Source organism: Castor canadensis, chromosome 8 (assembly GCF_047511655.1).
Source record: "Castor canadensis chromosome 8, mCasCan1.hap1v2, whole genome shotgun sequence".
NCBI classification, from domain to species: domain Eukaryota; kingdom Metazoa; phylum Chordata; class Mammalia; order Rodentia; family Castoridae; genus Castor; species Castor canadensis.
Window position 1 is genome coordinate 142,141,923 of NC_133393.1, and position 25,659 is coordinate 142,167,581.

Sequence of the window (25,659 nt, forward strand, 5' to 3'; positions counted from 1 at the left end):
ACCTCACTCAGAATAATGTTCTCCAGTTCCATCCATTTACCTGTGAATGATAACATTTCATTCTTCTACATGGCTGCATAAAATTCCATTGTGTATAAATACCACATTTTCTTAATCCATTCGTTAGTAGTGGGGCATCTTGGCTGTTTCCATAACTTGGCTATTGTGAATAGTGCTGCAATAAACATGGGTGTGCAGGTGCCTCTGGAGTAACCTAAGTCGCATTTTTTTGGGTATATCCCCAAGAGTGGTATTGCTGGATCATATGGTAGATCTATGTTTAGATTTTTAAGAAGCCTCCAATTTTTTTTCCAGAATGGTTGTACTAGTTTGCATTCCCAACAGCAGTGTAAAAGGGTTCCTTTTTCCCTGCATCCTCGCCAACACCTGTTGTTAGTGGTGTTGCTAATGATGGCTATTCTAACAGGGGTGAGGTGGAATCTTAGTGTGGTTTTAATTTGCATTTCCTTTATTATTAGGGATGGTAAGCATTTTTTCATGTGTTTTTTGGCTATTTGAATTTCTTCTTTTGAGAAAGTTCTGTTTAGTTCACTTGCCCATTTCTTTATTGGTTCATTAATTTTGGGAGAATTTAGTTTTTTTATTTCCCTATATAGTCTGGTTATCAGTCCTTTGTCTGATGTGTAGCTGGCAAATATTTTCTCCCACTCTGTGGGTGTTCTCTTCAGTTTAGAGACCATTTCTTTTGTTGAGCAGAAGCTTTTTCGTTTATGAAATCCCATTTATCTATGCTATCTCTTAGTTGTTGAGCTGCTGGGACTCCATTGAGAAAGTTCTTGCCTATACCTACTAACTCCAGAGTATTTCCTACTATTTCCTGTACCAACTTTAGAGTTTAGGGTCTGATATTAAGATCCTTGATCCATTTTGAGTTAATACTGGTATACGGTGATAAACATGGATCTAGTTTCAGTTTTTTGCAGACTGCTAACCAGTTTTCCCAGCAGTTTTTGTTGAAGAGGCAGACTTTTCTTCATCGTATATTTTTAGCCCCTTTATCAAAGATAAGTTGGTTATAGTTGTGTGACTTCATATTCAGGTCCTCTATTCTGTTCCACTGGTCTTCATGTCTGTTTCTGTGCCAGTACCATGCTGTTTTTATTGTTATTGCTTTGTAATATAGTTTGAAGTCAGGTATTGTGATACCTCCAGCATTGTTCTTTTGACTGAGTATTGCCTTGGCTGTTCGTGGCCTCTTGTGTTTCCATATAAATTTAATGGTAGATTTTTCAATCTCTTTGATGAATGTCATTGGGATTTTGATGAGAATTGCATTAAACATGTACGTTACTTTTGGGAGTATCGACATTTTTACTATGTTGATTCTACCAGTCCATGAGCATGGGAGATCTCTCCACTTTCTATAGTCTTCCTCAATCTCTTTCTTCAGCTGTTTATAGTTTTCCTTGTAGAGGTCTTTCACATCCTTTGTTAAGTTTACACTTAGGGATTTGATTTTTTTTAGGCTATTGTAAATGGAATTGTTTTCATATATTCTTTCTCAGTTTGTTCATTATTAGTGTATAGAAATGCTACTGATTTTTCTATGTTGATTTTATATCCTACTACCTTGCTATAGCTGTTGATGGTGTCTAGGAGCTTTTGAGTAGAGTTTTTTGAGTCTTTAAGGTATAGGATCATATCATCTGCAAATAGGGATATTTTGACAGTTTCTTTACCTATTTGTATTCCTTTTATTCCTTCTTCTTGCCTAATTGCTCTGGCTAGGAATTCCAGTACTATGTTGAATAGGAGTGGACATAGTAGACATCCTTGTCTCATTCCTGATTTTATAGGGAATGGTTTCAGTTTTTCTCCGTTAAGTATAATGCTGGCTGTAGGTTTGTCATATATAGCTTTTATAATGTTGAGGTAATTTCCTTCTATTCCTAGTTTTCTTAGAGATTTTATCATGAGATAGCATTGGATCTTATCAAAGGCTTTTGCTGAATCTATTGAGATGATCAAGTGGTTTTTGTCTTTGCTTCTGTTAATGTGGTTTATTACGTTTATTGATTTTCATATGTTGAATCACCCCTGCATTCCTGGGATGAAGCCTACTTGGTCGTGGTGAATGATCTTTTTGATGTGTTGTTGAATTCAGTTTGCCATTATTTTATTGAGGAATTTTGCATCAATGTTCATTAAGGAGATTGGCCTACAGTTCTCCTTTTTGGAGGTGTCTTTGCCTGGTTTTGGGATAAGTGTTATACTGGCTTTATAAAATGTGTTAGGCAGTTTTCCTTCCCTTTCTATTTCATGGAACAGTTTAAGGAGGGTTGGTATCAGTTCTTCTTTAAAGGTCTGATAGAATTCAGCAGAGAATCCATCAGGTCCTGGACTTTTCTTTTTAGGGAGACTCTTGATTGCTGATTCAATGTCATTTTGTGTTATAGATCTATTCAAGTGATTAATGTCTTCTTGGTTCAGTTTTGGATGATCATATGTATCTAGAAATCTGTCCATTTCTTTAAGATTTTTGAATTTATTGGAATATAGGTTCTCAAAGTAGTCTCTGATGATTTCCTGGACTTCTATGGTGTTTGTTGTTATCTCCCCTTCTGCATTCCTGATTTTACTAATTTGTGTTTTTTCTCTCTTCATTTTGGTCAGGTTTCCCAGGGGTCTATCGATCTTGTTTATTTTTTTAAAGAACCAACTTTTTGTTTCATTAATTCTTTGTATGTTTTTTTTGGTTTCTATACCATTGATTTCAGCTCTTATTTTTATTATTTCTCTCCTTCTACTTGTTTTTGGATTTGCTTGTTCTTTTTTTTCTATCATTAGGTCATTGATTTGAGATCTTTCAGTCTTTTTAATATATGCACTCATGGCTATAAACTTTCCTCTCAGGACTGCCTTGCTGTGTCCCATAGGTTCCAGTAGGTTGTGTTTTCATTTTCATTGACTTCCAGGAACTTTTTAATTTCCTCTTTTATTTCATCGATGATCCATTGTTCATTAAACAATAAGTTATTCAGTTTCCAGCTGTTTGCATGTTTTTTGTCTTTATTTTTGTTGTTGAGTTCTAGTTTTATTGCACTGTGATCAGATAGAATGCATGGTATAATTTCTGTTTTCTTATATTTGCTGAGGCTTGCTTTGTGCCCTAGGATATTATCTATTTTGGAGAAGGTTCCCTGGGCTGCGAGAAGAATGTATATTGTGTAGAAGTTGGATGAAATGTTCTATAGACATCAAGTAGGTCCATTTGATCTATGGTATATTTTAGATCTAGGATTTCTTTATTGATTTTTTGTTTGGATGACCTATCTATTGATGGTAGTGGGGTGTTAAAGTCTCCCACAACCACTGTGTTGGAGTTAATATATGCTTTTAGGTCCTTCAGGGTATGTTTGATGAAATTGGGTGCATTGACATTGGGTGCATATAAGTTGATAATTATTATTTCTTTTTGGTCCATTTCCCCTTTTATTAGTATGGAATGTCCTTCTTTATCTCATTTGATCAATGTAGGTTTGAAGTCTACTTTGTCAAAGATAAATATTGCTACTCCTGCCTGTTTTGGGGGGCCATTAGCTTGGTAAATCTTCTTCCAGCCTTTCATCCCAAGCCTATACTTATTTCTGTCAGTGAGATGGGTCTCCTGTAAGCAACAAATTGTTGGGTCTTCCTTTTTAATCCTGTTCATCAAAAGGTGCCTTTTGATGGGGGAATTAAGTCCATTAACATTAAGTGTTAGTACTGATGGGTATGTAGTGATTCCTGTCATTTAGTTGTCTTAGTTGTTTGAAGGTTTGATTGTGTGTACCTAACTTGATGTTACTCTCTATTTTCTTGCTTTTTCCAAAATAATTTTAAAAGAGAAACAAGGTTACATGATTTTAAGATTTACTATAAAAGGTATAGTAATCAAAGCAGTGTAATTTTGACATAATTCACAAACTAATGGCAAGGAAAAAGGTCTGAAATATATTTACACATCCATGTATAATTTTTGATGAGTGCTATATCAAGTTAGTGGAGCAAAATAGTCTTTTCATCAAATAATATTTCAACAAATGAGATCTATAAAGAAAAAAGTGAAACTCAACATTTCCCCACATATTAAGCAGAAATTACTTCAAAATGGATTATACACCTAAACACTACCTCTCAAATATAAATCTCATAGAAGACAGCATAGAACAGATCTTGCACCATTGATGTGGGCAAAAATTCCTTAGATAGGACTCAAAACACACACACACACTATTCAAAAATTCATAAAATGGACTTTAGTCAAAATTTAAAACTTCCACTTTCAAATCATTTAATTAAGAGAATAAAAGGGAAGAGGGAGATGAGTAAGAATGATGAAGGGGATGAATCTAATAAAGATTATTGTAAGAACATATGTAAATGTCACAATGTACCCCACACCCATACAACTCTTATATGCTAATAAATAAAGAAAGAAAAGAAAAGGGCAAACTCATAAGTTGGGAAAATATTTATAAATATATATTTCACAAGGTCCTTGTGTCTTGATGAATAAGAACTTGCAACTCAATAATAGGAAGATGACTAACCCAATTTTTTGAATGAGCAAACTATTAGAGAGGTATTTTACAAAAGAAAATGTATGCCCCCAGAGCACACGAAAATATTCTCAAGTGAATATAAATTAAAACTATAGTCATATACCAATACATATTCACTAGAATGACTAAAATTAAAAAGACTACAATGCGCAGTTTTGGAGTGGATGTGAGTCATATACTTGTGGTAAATAATGTAGAATAGTACAACCACTTTAGAAAACTGAGGTTCTTTTAAAGTTAAACATATATTTGCCATACAATACAGCAATTCTACTCCTAGATGCTTGCCCAAGACGATAACTTGTATCCACGCAAGGACTTATATGCAAATATTCACAGCAACTTTTTTTTCCTTTTTCTTTTATTATTCATATGTGCATACAAGGCTTGGTTCATTTCACCCCCCTGCCCCCACCCCCTCCCTTACCACCCACTCCACCCCCTCCCTCTCCCCCTCCAATACCCAGCAGAAACTATTTTGCCCTTATTTCTAATTTTGTTGTAGAGAGAGTATAAGCAATAATAGGAAGGAACAAGGGTTTTTGCTGGTTGAGATAAGGATAGCTATACAGGGCATTGACTCACATTGATTTCCTGTGCATGGGTGTTACCTTCTAGGTTAATTTTTCTTGAACTAACCTTTTCTCTAGTACCTGTTCCCCTTTTCCTATTGGCCTCAGTTGCTTTTAAGGTATCTGCTTTAGTTTCTCTGCTTTGAGGGCAACAAATGCTAGGTAATTTTTTAGGTGTCTTACCTATCCTCACCTCTCCCTTGTGTGCTCTCGCTTTTATCATGTGCTCATAGTCCAATCCCCTTGTTGTGTTTGCCCTTGATCTAATGTCCACATATGAGGGAAAACATACGATTTTTGGTCTTTTGGGCCAGGCTAACCTCACTCAGAATGATGTTCTCCAATTCCATCCATTTACCAGTGAATGATAACATTTTGTTCTTCTTCATGGCTGCATAGAATTCCATTGTGTATAGATACCACATTTTCTTAATCCATTCGTCAGTGGTGGGGCATCTTGGCTGTTTCCATAACTTGGTGATTGTGAATAGTGCCGCAATAAACATGGGTCACAGCAACTTTATTCATAACAAGTTGGTGTGTATTCACACAATGGAATATCACGTGGCAACCAAAAGGAATGAACTACAGATACTTGCTGAAATATGGAAGAATCTCAAAAATACTATGCTGAATTAAAAAGCCACACACAAAAGAATACATGCTATCGCTTCCATTTGTATGAAATGGTTAATCTCACCTCTGGTGACAGAAACCTCAGTTGTTTGCCCAGCTAGAGATGTGGACTAACTGCAAAGGGGCATAAGAAAATTTTTGGAGATGATGAAAATGTTCTGTGTCCTTATTGTAGTGGCAGTCACATGGGTGTATGTATTTTTAAAAAACACACTTTTAAAGGTGTGTGTTTTGTTTTATGTAAATTATGCTTCATTAAGGCATACATATATAACCTCTTCATAATTTCATGTATAGTGGGAATAACAATACCATGTAGCCCTATGAGTTGTCATGATAAGGCGAAAAAGAAAAAGCAGGCAAAAAGCCAGAATAAAGATGATCACTCTATAAAAAATAGCCCCAGCTCCCTTACATGCTTTATTTTTTCATTATACTTATCACCATCTGATATTTTATACATTCTTCTTTGTTTGCTATCTGCCTCCTCCCACTTGCCACTAGAAGTTATCTCAGGAGGCCAAGGACCATATCTACTCAATCCATTGCTGAACCCCCTACACCTACAACAGTACACAGTACAGTATTTATTGAATCAGCCAATTAATGAAGTGGGGCAAGGAAATCATTTCCTATTGAAAGGGGTAGAGCATTTCTGATCCTAAAAACAATAGGAAGCAGTGCTATAAAACTGAGCAAAATAGATTCGCTATGTCCATCCAGTAAAATCCGAAGTGTTCTCAAGTAGCTACTTCCATCTGTGTGGCATTTGCAAAGACCAACAGGATGCTGGGGGAGACTTATACTGGCTCACAAGAGCCCACTTTTATTTTATATGCTGAAATTTTTCCAGTTGGTTGGTATCACATTAGTATCTTGTGGTGGGGAGTAGTTACACCATAGAGATTGGCAAACACTACAAATCAGTGCATCTCCTTGTGCTCCATACCTGCTCCCACTGCACAGCTGTTCTGGGGCTGGTTGTTAAGCAGTGCTCAGCATATCCCTGACAAAGGCTATATAGCCCAGTATTCTTGAAAAGTTTCTAACCATGACTTTTACTCTTCAAACAAAGAGTTTTCAAGAAGTACAATAGAGAGATAAAATGGAAGATTTTTAGGTTGACACGGGGAGACATTCTAAATCCCACTAAGTCAGGTTACTTCTTAGATGAGTCTAAGAACACAGTTTGAACATCACTGTTCCAATGCAATCTTTCCCTTTGCACATGAGAAAAATTGAACCCAGAAAGGGAACATAACTGAGATTTCCTGCTCAGCATGAGCATCTATCTTAGATCACACACTTCTGATTCTGAGAATCATCTGAAAAGATGATTCTCAATCACTTACTAGGCGTTATGTCACACAACAAGGTTGTCCAATGTCAGTAGAGGATGGTGGCTGAGCTAAGGGTCCATGCTAGAAAAGTCACACAGTAGTCATGTGGAAGGAAGGAGTGGGAGGCTAAAAACAAAGGCAATGCAAGAATTCAAGCATCAAGAGAAAGCAGAAGGGGGGTGAGGGGATTAAGTATCAGAGCAGTGGGGTTCAGGACTTTGGCTTTAAGCAACACAGTTGGCAGTGAGTATGGTGGCAGGATTCCAGGGAGATGAGCCAGAATGGATAGTGGCAAGGAAAGGAAGACCCTTGGTGAAACAGCAGTGAGAGCACTGATGGGCAACTGCACTGGACCCTCAGAGGACGACTTGCCTCTTTCAATATGTCCCTTTACTCTGGAGCCCTCTCCACCCAAGGAGCTCCAACTTAGCCTCTTGGGTAACCTGATCCCACCATTCTGAATCCCAACGGTATGTGAACATGTGGCTATGGGCTGTTTTTCTAAAAAGAGAGGCAATTTCTCCTCAACCCTCCATGTCTCTTTGACTTCATCATCATGGCACCTAAAGACATGTGTGTCTGAGAAGCCAGCCCAAGCAGGGCCCACTTCAGAGGCCAGCTGTACTTCACAAGGATTGAACTCAAAACCAGGTCCTCTTTGGAGCAGACTGGCAGGGCTGGTTCTGAGGTCTGCATCTGGCTTTCTGCTTTCCACACATGCTTTGTCTGGTTTCCAAAGCCTGATGGCTGGAGCTTCTGGAATGCCCTAGGCACTGCTGAATCAGATGTTTTTCAGCTTCAGTGATTCACAAATTCCAATTTGCAGAACATTCTCAGGCTAGCTATTTTTTGGAGCCTTTTTCTCCAACTACTTCTAAAATAAACTAAACCCCAACCCCTGTTTCACCTGATGGTGAGGTATTCCTCAGAAAGTCTGACTTGGAGTTATGTTTGTGTCACACACACACACACACACTCTGCTCTGGTGCTAATATGAAGTGGTGTGATGGAAGTTACTGTTGCAACTTAACTCAGTTTAGTTAAGGCAGGTCCATGTAGCCCAGCCTGGCATCTTGGCTTTCCATGGGACTCCAAGTAGTTGCTGTGAGCTCTCTGTCCTCCAGAAGCAAGAGTTCCTGAGGCCTAGCAGCACAGGAAAGAGCTCATGGAGCCCTGATGGGGTGGGGGGTGCACATCTTTGAATAGCAGCCACCTACCACAGAAGGCCTCCTGTGCTCTCTGTTCTGAGCAACTACAGATGCTCAGGATAGAGAAAGATGGACTCTTGCATCCCACTCCACTCTAGAGGCCTTAAGAAACTTAAATCATTTCATTAATTCCATCTGTCAGCCTGGATTTTCTAGAATTTGACATCAAGAGGGAATTATAGAGGGGATTGCCCTTCTCTCCATATTTGTTTAGAGAATGCATTGACTTGAGCCAGTGTCTTCCTATTTGATTCTATCAGTCCTGCAAAGAAGATGCTGTTTACATGAATGGGGTGTTGACAGGCCAGGGCTTATGATCAGGGAGTCTGAGTTGCAGAAGGGTTATCGCAGGTGGCCAACAGAGCAATTAAGCGTGGGAGTTAATCAGCCCAGCACCTATTAGAATCCAACTTTGTGTGACTTGGGCGAGTCACTGCACTTTTCCCAAACTATTTCCTCATCTATAAAAATGGAGATAAGCAAACATGAGGAGTGTTAAAAGGCTTGATGGAGGCAGATCATGTGCTGCTCCATAAACACTTGGTGAATATCATCAATGATTATTTTCCTTTTAACTGAGAACATCTCATGGCAGGCAAAAATAAGCTGTGGTAGAAACATTGCTAAGTGCTTATCTGATTCCTTATTTTCTGCTTTTTAAGTATTATAGACTCAAAGACTACCCATGAAGTTAGGTTGGAGTCAAGAGACTGAGATCTGGCCAATGGATGTAGACCCCAGGGATACACACCACATCCAGGCCTGATCTTCACAGGTTCTTCCTTGTGCTCCTCCCTCACTTGTACAGCCAGTACAATGCAAGAAGCTTGGTTCTTTGGGTGGCTCTGGAGGTGGCATGAGAAGAGAACTGGATTTGTGGGAGGAATAAATATTTACTATACTGACATTTTGGGATTTACTTGTTATTTTAGCATAGCATAGCCTATCCAGACTAATTCACAAACAAAAGATAGCAGAGACAGTGGATCAGGGTCAGCTGGTCACAATGCAATGGATAGTCTCAGTCAAGTAGAGTAGAAATGGGCAGCATCAATTTTTCATCAGGATGAAAATAATAGTCACAATTTTGACACAAAATTGATTGCCAGTTTCTCACACAGTTTCCTATTAGAACCACAGTTGTGCTCACATGGGACAGATCTAGTGACATGAAAACCTTAATCTGTACTTTGCAGTCTTCTATAGCATCACTGCTGTCCCATTTCCTTGCCTCAATCTTTGCATGATTTTGCAGATTAAAAACATCCTTTCCGTGAATTTCAATAAATTGGCAGTGAATTTCTGCAGTGGAAACATATTTTCATTTAAAATTGAGCATCATAGCATGTGTCATGTCTGGGGACCACCTGTTGAAGGAAGCAGTCATTTATAATTAAGCATACACAAGTCATAAATGATCACAGCCAGCCAATGTTAAAATGTGGCCACACATGTTTAGCAAAACACCACACTCCCTACCACAGTTGTCCTATACCAATGGACAGAAATCAATCTTGTAAATGCTCTGTATTAAAGACCTCTGGGTCTTTGCATGTGCTGTTCCCTCTGCCTGGAATTCTCTCCCTATGGCTAGTTCTTATCTTCCAATCTAGGACCAAAGGTCACTTCCTTAGAGACACCTTCTCTGACTACTCTTTCTACAGGAGGTGATCCCTCTTTTCTCTTTCTCTGCATCTTATCCAGTTCCCTGAGAGCATGTATTACAGCTTAGAGTATTTATTACTATATGGAAAGGTTTTATTTAACTTTATTACTCTGCTCATTTATCCCATTAGGTGTAACCATGAAGCCCACCCTACCTTTAGAATTCCAGGTATGTGAATTAAAAAGCACCTGTATTGTTTAAGCCAATTTTAGCTGATTTTTTCTGATATTATAGCTGATTTTACAGCCAAAATCTTCCTAACAAATATATCTCCTCTCTACAGTATAAGGACTGCTATCATCACTGAGATTGTCAAAATAAATCTTGTGTGCTAGGCACTATGTTAGGTACTTTAGTTCAAAATAACTCTAAAAGTTTGGCATTATTTAATGCCATTCTCTAGATGAGGACATTGAGGCTACTTTTTGTCTGCTCTGCATCCCTTCCTTTGGCAGATCTTCCCTCCCTCACTGTATGATTCAAAAGGAGCTACCATCCAAGTACACCACAAAGTAGGCACATGATCCAGCCTGGTCAATCAGAGCAGTTCTCTCCACCCACAGTCTGACTGGACCAGAAGTCAAAAGACTCAAGCAAAACCAATCACAGTCCTTTATTGTTACCTACAGTGAGAACCCTCCTGATCTTAGGATGACACAATAGAAGGACCTCATAACCCTGCTGCTGCCAGGTGCTATCTTCCTACATGTAGAAAGATCCTGCCAGCAAGAATGATTAAAAAAAAAAAAAAAAAGGGCCAAATGATCTCCCTGGGACCCCTGAATTGATCTGTACCTAAGACAGACCCCTTGGACTTCACAGTTCCATAAAGCAATAAATTCATCTTGTACTTAAGTTCTGAGTGGATTTCTACCAATTACCATCAAATAAGGATGTAATGAATATCACAAAGAAATGTAATAAATGTTAGTTCTCTCAGTTTTCCTCTTTAAAGTAACCACTGCCCATTAGCCCCACCAAATTGACATGGCAACATGTCAACTGGATCTAGATGCAGAATTAGTTATTTCCAAAGGCCCCCAATGTTAAGTGAACTTCCCCTTTGTCCCTTCCTCTACAAATGATTGCCCATTTGTCAATTATGGCAGGGACTGGAGCAAAAATTAAAAGCCTGCAGGCTGGGTGCATTGCCTATAAATGTCCTATTTTTTAAAGTCCATGAATATTATCCTATTAAGTGAGGACTATTATTTCCCATTCATAATGAGTTTTCCACTCAAGGTAACTTTATAGGAACTCCCTCAATCTTCCTTCACAGCCTCATTAGAGATAGGCAAGATAACAATTAATAAAGCCATTACAGAGTTGAGAAAACTAAGGCCCAAAGAGTTATAGCAAATTGACTGCAACACTCACCAAGTCCAGACTAGAACTGGGATTCTTTCCACTGCACTCAATCAAAAGGCACCAACATGGTCTAATCAAGCCACAATGTAAGCATCCATTTCCAATCCTTATAATACCCAACACCTGGTTGATTCAATCAATTAAGTCCCGCCAGATTAGGCTGCCAAATAAAATACAGGATGACCAGTTAAATTTGAATTGTTTTAGTATAAACATGACACAAATACTGCATAGGGCATAGTTACACTAAAAGATTATCCTTTTTGTTTTGTTTTGGCTTTGATGGTAGTGGTGTTTGAACTCAGAGCCTCATGCTTGCTAGGCAAGTGCTCTACCACTTGAGATACTGTGCCAGCCAAGATTAGCCTTTCTTTATCTGGAGTTGGAATTTTCGTAGGCATCCCATTGTTGTTTTGACTAAATGTGGCAATGCTGCATCTAAGATTCTGGCAGTAGATCAGAAAAGGAACATGATTGCAATTTCTTTGGAAAGTCTGACTTTTCTTGCCTGGATCTCCTAACAGTATGAGGTGCAGTGCATGATTCTTCAGTGCTTGGTACTAGTGTAGAGTTTGATATCACTTGATATTCAAAAAGAAGAAAAAAGTGGTATGTAAGAAGCAGAAAGAGCACACAGTTCTTTGAGGTTTCACTTTTTAAGCACTGCAAGCTTCATCTCCCCTCTGAGCACACTAAGTAAACGCTGTCTTGGTGCTTAGGCCAGCTTGGGTAGTTTTCTGTTACCTGTCCCCATTCTGTCACTTACTTGACTAAGAAAAAAAAAAAATCAAATAAAGATGCAAGGTGCCAGTTCAGTTCGGTTCATTACAATTTATTTAATTTAAAAATAAAAACAGAAACAAAAAAGCAAAACAAAAATCAGTTTCCAATGAAAAACAAACACTTTGGGTGGTTATCCAGCTTTTTAATCCCTGTAGGCTGTTCTCAAACCAATCAAATGAGTAAAAACCAATTTTGACTGGAGCCATAAAGCATGTTGCACCAATTAAATTACACCAATATATTATTATAATACCTTTGAAATGCCTTTCAGACCAATAAATAAAAAAAAGACAAATTCAAATTAAAAAGTCAACTTTTTATTACCAAAAAAAAAAAATAGGAATTAAATAAAAGTCACAACACGGATTTAAAAAAAAAAAATGTGCAGTCAAGTTTCTTTCTTTTTTTCTCCTAGGAATGATATCATGCCAGTAAATCCCTACAGAACATTTCCAGTTTGGCAACAAGCAGTCAGTCGATCATTCACATTTGTACTCAAGACAGCAGGCCTGGGCAAAACTCGACTGAATTTCACCATGCAAAGTGCCCCCTGTCATTTGGGTGAGGAAGAGCACCTGCTAACAAGATGGAAATTCAGAGGGTAATTAGCGTTTCCATTTTGCCTGGGATCTTGAAGCACTTCCTGAAAACTGATCATGCCTTGAAATTTACCTGTAAAAGAAATATTCCACCCCTTTGGCAGATGTGTAAACTAAGAGCTGGAAGGGCCCCATAGGCAAGGAAAGGACCAGGAGATCAGGTTATCAAAGTGTCTCTCCCTTGGAATTCCATAGAAATGAGTCAAGCATAAATTCTTTGGCTGGGGATTGGCTGGTAGGGATGATGGGACTTGATCAGGAAGCAGTAGGGAAGCTACTTTTAAGGGCTTTTCCCTCTATTCCAAATTTTTCCTTGAAAGGACAGTCATCACGTCTAGAAGCAGACATGTCAGCAGAATGCCAGAACTGAGCAGGGCCTGAGAGACCAGCCCATCCACCCTCCAGCCCTAACTGATAGGAAAACAGCTCCCATAACTGCAGGTGCCAAGGCCACCAGATCTCACAACAGACCAGGTCTCATCTCAGCCTCGGCTTCTGAAGGACATTTTTTGGCCACAATTCATGATCTGGGCTTACTGACAAAAGAGAGCATACTAGTGTTTGTGGGGAGGGAGAAAGGAGTAGGATGGTTATCCTGAATAACGTCATTTTAACTTAAAGATTAGAATGATGGAAAAGACTAAGCAGATGTGATTAATTGGCAAATGGGAAAATCACATCAATTAGTAGATGAGTGTTATGCCTAAGTCATATGACAGCTACGGATGAGGTCAGCTGCCATGCTCAGAGGCCAGCAGTGTAGTGTGATAGGAGCTGTTCAGAGAAGGCTGCTTATAAGAGGCAAGGAGATGGGAGAGCTCAGAGGCTGCAGACTGCCCTCCATGCACCACACACCCCCAAAACTATTTACTATCTATAGTTTTTTTCCCTTTTAGCCTCTCTTGGAGTTCAGGAAGGACATGGAATTGAATGAAAGGAAACCAAGTAGCTTCCCATAATGCACTGCTCAGTTCAACCTGAAGGAATGAATACACAAGCCAAAAACACCAGAGCTAGTAGCAAGGGCAGAAACAGAACTGTCTCCTTAAGGAAAGGACAATGTCATCCTAATTACTGTTCTTAGCTGTAAGGTGAATTCTGGTTACTCCAAAGATATCTCAACACCCTTCCTTCTGTCTCTTTAAGGGGTTATCAGAAGTTGGCCACCTCAAGACAAAGATTTTGATTTGCCTAAGCCAGTGGAATCCAAAGACATCCCACAGACCGTTAACTTCAAATCCAGTACTCTCAAGATGCCCATTGTGGGAATCACTTATAATCTGGGCACTTAGAAATTATATAACTAGTTTTTAAAATGTTAAGAGTCCTGCCACATTTCTCTTATACCTCCTCCAGAGCCATCTGGATGACTCCTAAGGAAATGTTTCTCTCCTCTAAACTTCTTCCTGATCTACTCTGCTCTTTCAACACCTTGTTCCTCTAAAGGGATGGAACATGCTTTCCCCACAAAGCCCAGGAGTTCAAGTCAAAGTTCAAAACCATGATACAGAATACTTAGATTTGGGGAACAAAGCACCTTCTGTTTGACTTTCCTTTCCTCATCTAACTGTCCCACCTACACACTAACTCCCTAGACACAAACTCCTCTACCACTGAGGATTCCACACTCTGCAGAGGGTAAAAACACTGTCAGTGAACAAGGCCAACTGTTGGGCCAGTACTCCCTTGGAGATTGCAGACAGTATCACATCCAAAGCATTCATGCAGGTGAGAACCAAAGAGGCAGCATTCCAGTTAATATTGAGACATTAAAGAAAGTGACAAGTTGCCCCTTGCTGGTGTGCATCACCTTCCATTCACCTGTGCAAAGACCACAGAGGGTCTTGTGCTCTATCATACATCATAGTATTGGCCTCCCGCAGTGCTATCTTGTTTCCCTGTCCACCCTCAGGAGGTTGTGCTGAAGAGCAAGGCAGACATCAGGAAAGAGGAGGCAGACAGCAAGGAGCCAAAAAATTACCATGGGCTGACTCTGTGTCCTTAAAAAACAGTTTAGAGAATGTCCTAAACTCTAACCAAAGCCCTGCCTTCCACTCAAGATCAAGTAGCAAATTAACAAATGGCATGGAAGAGTTAGCACAGATTCCACAGAATGCTTTAACCTAATGCCCAGGCTTAGCCAGATCCAAGATGACAACTACATAGCATGATTGCTACTGCCTTCCCTCCCATTCCCATGGCAGCCATTACTACTCAAGCACAGCATTCTCTGATGTGCCTGGGCTGCTCAAACCAGCACATCCTCTAGACATTATCAACTGATCACCAATTCAAGCTCAGATTGCTAAAATCTTGCCAGCCCCAAGCAGTCAGGCCAAGCTTGCTAACATGAGAAAATGAGCAAGCTCTTTGAGCTCATCCAAAGTAGATGGTCCCAGTCTCTTATACCTCCTCCAGAAGTATTTGGATGACTTCCAGGGAAATGCATCCTCCTCCTTGTGACCCCCTCCCACTAAGTGCTGGCCAACACCACATTCTCTAGACAGCTTGTCCTCTACAAGGTGCCATATGCAAATGCCAATTAGGACACATATTCTGACTGGCAGTTGGCAGAATTGGCAGAGAGCTGTTTTTTCCTTTTTAGGTGCTGGTTCAAGGCTGCAAACCTGGCCAAGCCAGATGGCGCCAGTCTTTTTTCAGTCTGTCGTCATGGCCAGCACAGTGGTAACCAGCCTGTTAGTACAAGTCCTGCTCCCCTTCCTCCCTTGCACCCACCCGTCCCATCCCCCGAGCCCTGGAGGGCTAGTTGAGTTTGCTGCAGATCTCCAGAGCTTTCTTATAGACCTGAGTCACATCATCCATGTCTGTGAGGAGGGAGAAGCTGCTGTCTGCCAGCCGATTCCGGTACCGCTTCAGGTACTGGGCCCGGGGACGGTTGTGAAGTGCCTCAAAGTCCTGGAGCTGAAGGAAATTTTCAGCAGAGACACAGCTGCGGATGCGTTGGCGAGCGGGGCGATTCTCCTGCAAATCTAACAAGTCGAAGGAGTCGTTGGACAGGACACTGTCATCGCTGATGACGCTGGAGGGACGGCTGTAGCTCCGGGAGAGCCCCTCAGCAGGGATGCCAGGTGTTGACAAGGATTCCAGTGTGGGCATATCGGGGCTGGCAAGGGCCGGGTCCCTGGCATTTGCCGAGTACTTGCTGCTGTGTTTCAATATGCCCTTCCTCCGGCAGGACAGGCTGTGGGAAGTCACCCTGGTTGGGTCCGGGGGATTAGGGGAAGGGAGACCACTGCCTATCATGTCATTACTGTCCAGCAGCTCTGAGGACTCGCTGCGCTCTGGCGATGAGTAGTAACCTGATTCTCTCTGCTGGGTCTTTTTCAAGATGCCCTTCTTGGGCAAAGTGGCTGACTGCTTGGGGCTGAGTTTCCCCGGCACATCTGCCTCGGGGGAGCTGGGGAGGGGCACACCAGTCCGGCACAGGTCCTGCTCCATCTTGAAAGGAGATGGTAAGGCAGGACTCACGACACCTTCAATGAAGCCTGTGCTGTGAGAGCGATGCTCACTGTTGCTTCGTTTCTTCAGGATGCCTTTGGGCCTCTTGGAATTCAACTTGGATAGGCTTTCAGGCACTGAGTCCTGGCCGGACTGGGCAAAGTCATTCTCTTTCTTGGACTTCTTCAGTGACCTCTGCCGCTCCAGCATGACCTCAGAAGCCCCAGGTTTGGTCAGACCCTTAATTTTGGCTTCAGCCTCAGCCTGCAGCCCCGTGGAACGGTGATGCCAGTCGATGATCCGTGCCAAGAGTGGGGACTCAGAGTCACAAAGGGCATCGCAGTCACAGACGCTACTCTTGTAGCCCCAGTTCACCCACCAGTGGTTGGCAATGTCCTCAATGGTGGCCCGGCGATCAGGGTTCACCATCAGCATCCACCGAATGAGGCCTCGAGCATCTAAGGGACAAGACAGAAAGAGTCATGCTCTGCATAGCAGCTTTAGGCTTTAAGGCAGGAGTGACTCCACAAATGGCTACAGACATGCTCACTTAGGGAAAAATCCATTTGGAGTCCTGCTCCAGTCTCACTATGGAGCTGGAAATCAAACTCCTTCAGATTGGACATCAAAAACATAACCAAGGCTCAGAATTACAGGCCAGTGAGCAGTCACATCCTGGTCTGCTTTTCCACGAGTCAACAAATGGCCTTTCCACTACCCCAGATCTTCATAAAGCACGAAAGGCCAGGTAATTGGGAAAGAATTCACACTTGACCTCACTATACCTTTCACGGATATCATTTTACCAAAACAGAAAACAGGTGTTGAGCACCATGGCTTACTGTATTCCTCTAAAAGTAGGTTCTTACCACAGAGCTCACAGTCAAAGTAAGGAGAGGAGCTCACCTGTGCCAGGCATGGTGCTTACCTGACACACCTGCCAGGGAGAGCAGCTGTCCCCAAAGCTAGCCTCACCCCAAGGTCTTAGCCAGATTCTGAAAGCCACACCAGGAGCTCACCTCTTTCCTTGTCTGACATAAGCCACATTGGTATCTGTGGAGCTGTCAGATCAGAAAGCTGATCTGTACTGTGGGTGTCTACAGTCCATCTGGAAGCATATCCCTTGCACATTTCTGCTGCCGGAGATTTAGGGGAAAGGCCCAGAGGATGTCAAAGGCCACAAGACCAAAGCCACTCTCATAGCTGATAAACTGAGTTTTAGGGTCAAACTGTCTTTACCCAGTTGGGGTTGAAGTATATCCTGGGAAGTTGCCACTTCCCCTCAACCACTTAGGAAGGCTGATGAGTAGCTGGCAACAGCCCAACAATGGGGACTGAGGTGAGCTGCACCCCTAAAAATTAACAGGATGATCGTTCAGTCATTCAATAAGTGTTTTCTGAACCCTACAATGTGCCAAGAATTTCACTGGCACCAGTTAGCTTGTGAGGCAAATACAACCACCACAGAAGTCACCCTGAAAATTTCTGAAAAGATCAGCTTGGCTTATTGAAAAAAACAATCTATAGATAGACATATGCATCTCTCTCTATGTAGACAGACAGATGATAGATAGATAGTATGTCTATATACATATACAGTAGTCAGTCCTCATTATCCATGGATTTTGTATTTGTAACTGACTTACTAAAATTTACTTGTGGGGTTGGAGATTTAGCTCAGTGGAAGAGCGCTTGCCTGGCAAGTGTAAGGCCCTGAGTTCGGTCCCCAGCACCGGAAAAAAAAGGAAAAAAAAAAAACAAAATCCTTTCTCATCTAAAATTTACTTGTAATCCAAAAACCAATATTTGCAGTTCTTTTGCAAGCATCTTTGCACATGCCCAGAGCAGCGAAAAGCTTGATTGTCTCCAAAGCCTATGTGTACTGGCAGCCTGGTTTCAGCTCTCAGATGGTAAACCAGTGTCCCTTTCTCTGTCTTAGTGCTATGTTTTTCGCATTCTAGCACTTTGTGCTGTAATTCTGCTATTTTTAATGCCCCAAACACACGCTCTAAGTGTTGTCTAGTGTTCCTAAGTGTTCTCCCTATGGAGAAAATATATATGTTATATAAACTTCATTTTTCATTTGGGCATGAGTTTTACAGCTGTTGACAACCCACTTTGATGTGAATGAATAAATACTGTATATATACAAGGTGTCTTTAAGTATAAACATACAAAAAAGCTTGAGTATTGATTGATAGACATAAATATTGTGATCATAGGCTCACAGGAATCTAACCCTGTATTTTCCCAAGAAGCAATGATTCAGTATTCACTAATTCAATGTTTACAGCAACTTTATACAACATAATTACTGAAAACAGTAAGAGTCAACTCTGTGTGCATGTATATCTATGGGGAGGATGTGTACATATATATGCTATGTATATAAATGGAATGCCTGGATTAACCACATTCCAAGGTGGCCACCTGCACACACTCTTGCTGCACGTGCACGATGTTCTGTCATGAAGAGATGGAGCTGTGACCTTGTTTGCTTTGACCAATAGAACATGCCAGAAGCAACTGTACCCAGCTCCCAAGCACAGTCAATAAGAACATCTGACAGCCTCTCCCTCCTTTTCAGAGCACTGAGATGCCATCTAAGAAGTCCAAGCTCTTCCTAGAAAGAACAGGCAGTGGGGCGGAACCTCAAAGAGATTAAGCATACATGGTCAACTACTGAGATGTATGACACTCAGTCCCAGAAGCAGCCCCAACTACCAGCTGGCTGCAAGTGCAGAAGAAACCCCAGGCAAGGCCAAAAGAGTGCTCCCCAACCCAGACAATTAAGAGAGATGATTATGTGGTGGTAGTTTAAACCAATGAGTTTGGGGGGAATAGGATAGCCGTTACACAGTGAAAATGAAACAGTGCCCTTGATCAGGGCACAGAAATGGAAAGGACAGAGCATTGCCACTCTCATGGCACTTCAGTGTAGGAAGGAGGGGTTATTTGTCTACAAGAACTGGATGGAACTTCATATAATACCCTTTCCAAATTTTTAATTTATAATAGAGAACCTGAATCCAAAGAGGCTAACCAACTGGCCCACATTAGCACAGCGAGCAAACAGGACTCCCAGGCTGCCAGGTACAACATCTGCTATGAAAATTTCACCTAGGAAGATTTGGATAAAGCAGCCCAAGAAGCCAGCTTTTCCAAGGTGGTCTTTTCTGGAAAGATAAATGCAGAAAAGCAGTAGATTCCTTATAGACATACAAAGCAGAGCACGTGATCTGGAACAGGTAAGCCAACCACTCTCCCCTCACCCTGACCCTCCCCAGACACGGACCTGAGGGCTGCGTGGGCTCCCGGTACTCTCCACTGCTGATCTGCCGAATGAGGTTTTTGTGATCGAAACCATCGAAGGGCATTGTTCCATAAACGAGAGTGTAAAGCAACACGCCCAAGGCCCAGCTGTCCACCTGGAGCACAGAGACAAGACACATGGGACCTGGGAAGCAGACTCCTGGGATTCCTTCCAAACTGTTGGCATCACAGTGTGTGAGCAGCCACCCCCAACGCCCCCAGGAACTGAATTTAGCACCTGGCAGACAGGTTCCCACCACAGCCTGACAACTGATAGCAGTGCAGCTGGGGCCTGCCTATTTAAGAACTTTCTAAGTAGATTATCTTCTTTGTTCCTCACTGCAATTTTGTGAAGCAGGCAGGGCCTGGATTATTTTCAGCTCCATTTGACAGATGAGAACACTGAAGCAAAAGGCTGCTAAGTGGCTTCTCCAGAGGCCCCCTCCAAGGGATAGAGAAAACTTAGGATGCTGGGCTCTCATTCCCAATGCAGGAATCAGTTCCTTCCTTCACCTTCTTCAAATGGATCATAGGTTGCAAACTTAAATCTTGTAAGAACCAGGCAGACAAAAAACATGAACAAAATAGGAAAGAACTTGGGGTACAATGTGGAATGTTAGGGACAGAAACAAACTGCACGGTGCATTCATCCATCTTGGGCAGGCAACCTCTCCTTGGCTAACTGGTACCATGCAGAAATATGGGCTCAGCACTGCTGGAGCCTTTGGTTTTTACAGAGAAGTCAGAAACCAGGATTTTCTGTGAAATCTCTCAATTATTCAATGTTTATTCATTTGTTTTAATAAAGATGATGTGGCCAAATAAAGCGTACTTGGTGGCCAGACCATAGGCTGTCAGCTTGTAACCTCAGACAGAAACCATCGAAGACCAAAGAAGTATTCATTATCTGTGATAAATTTACAACGTTGAGTTTGGGCAAGTTCATAAATGAAATCTTATGCTCTTCCCTTATATTCTTATTTTTAAAAGACTTTCTCTCACTTTAATTGGTAGAGGCTCTTGGCAGACTTCTCTTCACTCCAACCCTGCCCCCAAACACTTTCAAACAGATAAATATTTGGAAGAAAACATTTCCACACACTGAGCAGCTGCTACTTAAAGGACAATGAGTAGATGGGCCGCTCTGTAAAGACAGCCATCTTCTTAAAAGAGAATAATCACTAACAATTCACCCGTTCTCAAAATAACGTTTTCATATGTACGTATCTTACGTGGCTCTGAAAGCTTTCAGCTTGCAAAGAAATACATTTCTCATGAAACAGGAGATGCAAATTGAATGTATTTCCTTAATTAAATGTGTGTGCTGTCAAAAATATGTGCAAAAAGATATTAACTCAAGAGTCAGTAGATTTCATCTTTGCTTGTTCTATTTGTTTGTGATGTAATAAGGGAAAGTTAAATGTCCAAATTCAGGAACATTATTAAATACAGTATAGTCACATAATAAGACATTATGTGGTAATTACAGGCCATATTTTTAATAATAATGAATTTGGAAGCTGTTACAATATAATTTTAGGTGAAAAAGGCAAGAGATACATATGCTTGTGTATCACAGTATGGATATCTTGCCCTCTATTAACTTGACCTCAATCATGTTTAGGTGATCTCAATTATTTTTGAAATGCAGAGATCTACCTGGGAAAAGACTAGAAGAGTCACAAAAATATTAAGTGGTTGTTTCTTGATCAGGGAATGTAGGTGACTTTATTTTCTCTCTTTGACTTTTCTAGGTTTTCCAAATTTTCTCTCAGGTGTGTATATTATTGCTTTTATGATTATAGTCTACTCACAGGTTTTCCTTGCTTCCTTTTTATTTTTTTTTAAGAATTTTCCAGATCTAGTTCTTGCCCTTCCTCCCTCTTCTCCCCTCAAACCCCATATACACTAGGCAACCTTCTCACCTCTGGCCCCCGGTAAGGCCTCCCATTGACAATTTCAGGGGATGCATAGAGGGGGCTCCCACAAAATGTTTGCAAGAACTTGTCCTTCTGGTACAGGTTGGAAAGGCCAAAGTCAGCAATCTACAAAGAGAAACAAGACCCAAGACTTGTTATGGTTAAATTGGTAGTGTCTACAGTAAGTCAGTTCATAGGACATGGAGCAGATGGGGCCTTGGGTCACCATTTTCTCTCCAGTTCTGAGTCTTCGTCAAAGGACCACTGGACACAACTGGGCCACGCATTTCCCCACTGAGTCAATAACAGCCATTCCCAGTTCTGCCATATCTGCAGACTGCATACTCTGTTACTTTAAATTGCTTTTTCTATGGACTCTCTTTTCAACTTTAGCTTAGACTTAACCCTGAGAAATAACTTCCACATAATCACCAACCTGATGTTTCTGATGAACATTAGAGGGTACAGTAGGCCCCACCCTTTAATATGGAGAATGTATTTCAAGACCCCCATTGGATGCCTGAAACCTTGGATAGTACTGAATCCTACACATTGTATGTTCTTTTCTATACATACATTCCTATGATAAAGTTTAATTGACAAATTAAGCACAGTAAGAGATTAATAACATCTAATAATAAAACAGAATAATCATAACAATATAGTGTAATAAAATTAATTGCCAGCATCACATTCTTATGCACTAGTGTCATTATTAAGTAAAATAAGGGTCACTAGAACACAAGCCTTATAATACCTCAATGGTCAATCTGATAAATGAGACGGCTAGTAAGTGACTGATAAATGAAACGGGTGGGCAGCATATACAGTGTGGATGCACTGGACAAAGAGATGATTCACTGCCCAGATGATATGGACCTGGAGGGCCCAAGATTTCATTATGCTACTCAGAATGGGACATAATTTAAAGCATATGAATTGTTTATTTTCCAAGTAATATATTTGGACTGTGGTTCACCATGGGTAATTAAAATCATGGGAAGTAAAACCTCAGATTGACAGGCTATTGTCTATCAATTTAAAAATTGTCCCTCTATGGCCTATTCAAAATCACACTGTACCCACATGGTGTGCACATCATACTGTGGAAAATCCTGACCCGTACAGCTGACACCACCACGTTTCTGTTCACCCAGCTCTGATCAGGACTGCATCTTGTCTGGGTGTGACACAGATGGAATGCACAGACCATAGGGTTTTGAGTTGTCATATTTCAGCCTAAATTCTGCCACTGGCAATTCGTGAACATTGAACTCATGTTTACATTGACACTCGACAACTCTGAGCCTCAGTTTACCCACCAGAAGATGAGAATTTCATGATGCCTACCCTGTTCTAGCTCACAAGATTATTGTGAGAATAATTTAAGAAAATCAATCAAGATAAGACCATGAATGTCAAAGTGTTTCATAACCTGCAAGTTTTGTGCAAATATTTTACAAAGCCCTGCCTCTGCTGTATGTCACACTCCTTGGAACCATTTTGTTCTTTGGTTTCCTGAAGCATTTTATTTATTACCTTTAGAGCAACAGTTCTACAAGTGTATGTATACAGTGTATGTACACATTTACAAACACATACACATCTGTACACACTATGTATACACACATATGCATGTGTCTATACATACACATTTGCCTTCCCTACCAGACTCTAAGTTTCCCTGGGCAGTTGGCAGGTTCCACAGCTTCCCCTCATCTTTTTATCATCCCCTGATTAGCACCTGCTGCCAACCAAGGATCAACTTGTCACTACAATAGGCGTTATATTTTGAAAAGCACAATATACTAACAGATAGTGCAAAATAATGGTAATAGAAGTCAGCGTTATTATCACTTATTGAACAAATTCCAATTATCAGCACTGTTGCATTTTCTCCTCTCATCCTACCAAAACCTGTAGTTATATAACAACATGGATATACTTCATATCCCTGAACTTTATATCTAAGAACGCTCAAAAATGGTCAAGTTTAGGTTATGGATATTACCACAATTTATTAAAGAACCCATTTAACAGATGCAAAAACAAGTTTAGGGAGATGAAGTTATTCATGGAGGATTTGTTAACTAGTAAGCAGCAACCAGAGGTGCATCTCTCAAGTTTCAAACCACATGCCACACCACTCTTGGGTAAATCCAAATGTTTCGCTCCAGTCCGTCCAGCCTTGCAAACGGAGCCCCTGTGGGTTCTGCCATTCCCCCAACCTGATTTCCATTTGCAGCTTCTGAATAGGCTGGGTGTTTCACAGCTCAACCTGGACGCCCTGGGGCTCTGTGTTGAGTGAGGCCCCCAGAATAAGCCTATTTTGTAAAAGTCATCCTTGAATGAAGGAATGTCACTGGAAGCAGCTGATGTACCACCGCCCTCAGAATGCACATCCTCAGAGCTCAGATTGCACCTAAATGCCCTGCACTCCACTTCCTTATCAAGTGCCCCCTGGCTCGCTTGCAGAAGTTGGTGGGAAGCTTTATAAAGTGTGCCCTGTCAATCGGAAGAACGGAATGACTGCAGCTCTGCAGATCCTAAGAAGACCCCAAGCTTTAGCCTCCCTCGGGCTGCAGCTATGGTATAGCTCCACCACAGCACATGACAACACATTCCCAGCAGTGTCTACGCCATCTGGGGCACGTCAGAGCTTCCACGCACACCCATGTGTGAGAGCCCTGCTGTGCGCATCTGCTCACACCAGGAGTTTTCATCGGGGCTGGGCATCCTTGCTTGCTGTGCAGTCATTCTGGAGAAGTGTGTTTATGTTACAGCCCACTCCCATTCTCACAGGCTGATGCTTATCAGCCTCTCCCTGTAAAGCTGTCCTTGCTGTGGACACAAGATTAATAGAAATCTAGATTAGCCCATGTTCTTGGCACTTGAATGGAAAAGCAATATTAATCAACACACACAAAGTTCTCAGACTCTCAGCCATTCAAACTTGGGCTTTAGCTTGAAGATTTCATCCACATGGAGCTTAAATCAACTATTGGTAAGAAGGTAGATGCCACTGGTTATAGAACACCTCATAAGCCTCAGTTTCCTCATCTGTAAAACAGGAGTAGGAAGAGTTTCTACCACTATGGTGTCATGCTGAAGATTAAAGAATCTAAAGTACATAAAATGCTTAGAACAGTGATTGGCACAAATTGGAACTAAATAAATATTTGCCTCCCATTTTTAATGCAGGTAGTATATTGTGTGCTGATTGAAACAGTTTATCCCAACACCAGGGACTCTCAAATGTGAAGAAACAGAGAAGGTTTTAGGTGCCAGTCACAGAATTAAGTAACTGAATCACAAATGAAGAATTCTATACATTCTGGATTCTCTATCAGTCCTTCGAATCGAGTCAAGGAGAAAGTCTCCGATGGCCCACAGTGGATCTTCAGCACCTCAAAGACAGCAGGCTTTGGGCTCACAGATTTCACCAGCAATCAACATTAAGCTAGACTTAATAATTCTGTTTAGTTTCTGCTATATTTGTGTTTGAGCTATCTTCTATTAATGGCACTGCTTTTTCCATTACAGGTAATTACTTAGGGCTCCTTTTTCAAATAATTATTCTTTTAGAAAGTGGTTGGACTAAATAAAGACATTAAGTCAAATAGCCCAAGAAAAGGCAAAAAGAAAAATCCATGAATGAAAGAAAAACTGAGATTTGTGAGATATCAGATTTAAACATAATAAAAAAAAAAATCACGTCTCAGAATTGGTTTCCTAAACGATGCTAATCTTGCTTTTTTGCTCGGAAAATGAAGCAGCTGAGATCCAGAGGTAAAAGCTCTGCTGAAGGTCACAGGGGACGGCAACAAGCACTCAGACATGTGGGGACTCGCCCAGCTGTCCAGGTTCCCTGTAACAGAGCATTAGCTGGGTGTCAAGGTGGCTCTCCTGCAAAGGCGCCTCTGGGCCTCACTTTTAGAGGAGCTCTGTGCTGACACACTGGTAAGCTCTGGAGAAAGGCACCTTGCTGATGCAGCTGCTGGTGCTGGATTGTTCCCCAGCCCTGTATTTGTTCAGAGACACCCATCTGTCTCTGCCCTGTGCAGTGCAGTTCAGCCTCAGGCTCTGCCAAGGAATCAGGGAGGGCCAGGCTCATGTCCTAATTGGGGGAGTTTTTGTTGCTATCAATCCTTTCTAGAGGTGTGTCCTGCTAAGTGAAAATGAGAGTTAAAAAGATAAATTAGTTTGTAATCATTCACATGTCAAAAGGATTA

At 41.2% G+C, this 25,659-nt stretch overlaps 1 protein-coding gene across 2 annotated transcripts in view; it reads right to left on the reverse strand.

Moving 5' to 3' along the window:
• Positions 1-12,171: 12,171 nt before the first annotated feature.
• Positions 12,172-25,659, reverse strand: part of Nuak1 (NUAK family kinase 1) — a 71,439-nt gene continuing 57,951 nt past the window's right edge. For both annotated transcript variants that reach the window (XM_020181742.2, XM_074084290.1), the window contains 3 exons: positions 21,434-21,553; positions 19,492-19,624; positions 12,172-16,654 (listed from right to left, as the gene is read on the reverse strand). In XM_020181742.2, the coding sequence (XP_020037331.2) occupies positions 15,501-16,654; positions 19,492-19,624; positions 21,434-21,553 (1,407 nt within the window). In that variant the 3' untranslated portion in view covers positions 12,172-15,500. The remainder of the gene's footprint in view (positions 16,655-19,491; positions 19,625-21,433; positions 21,554-25,659) is intronic.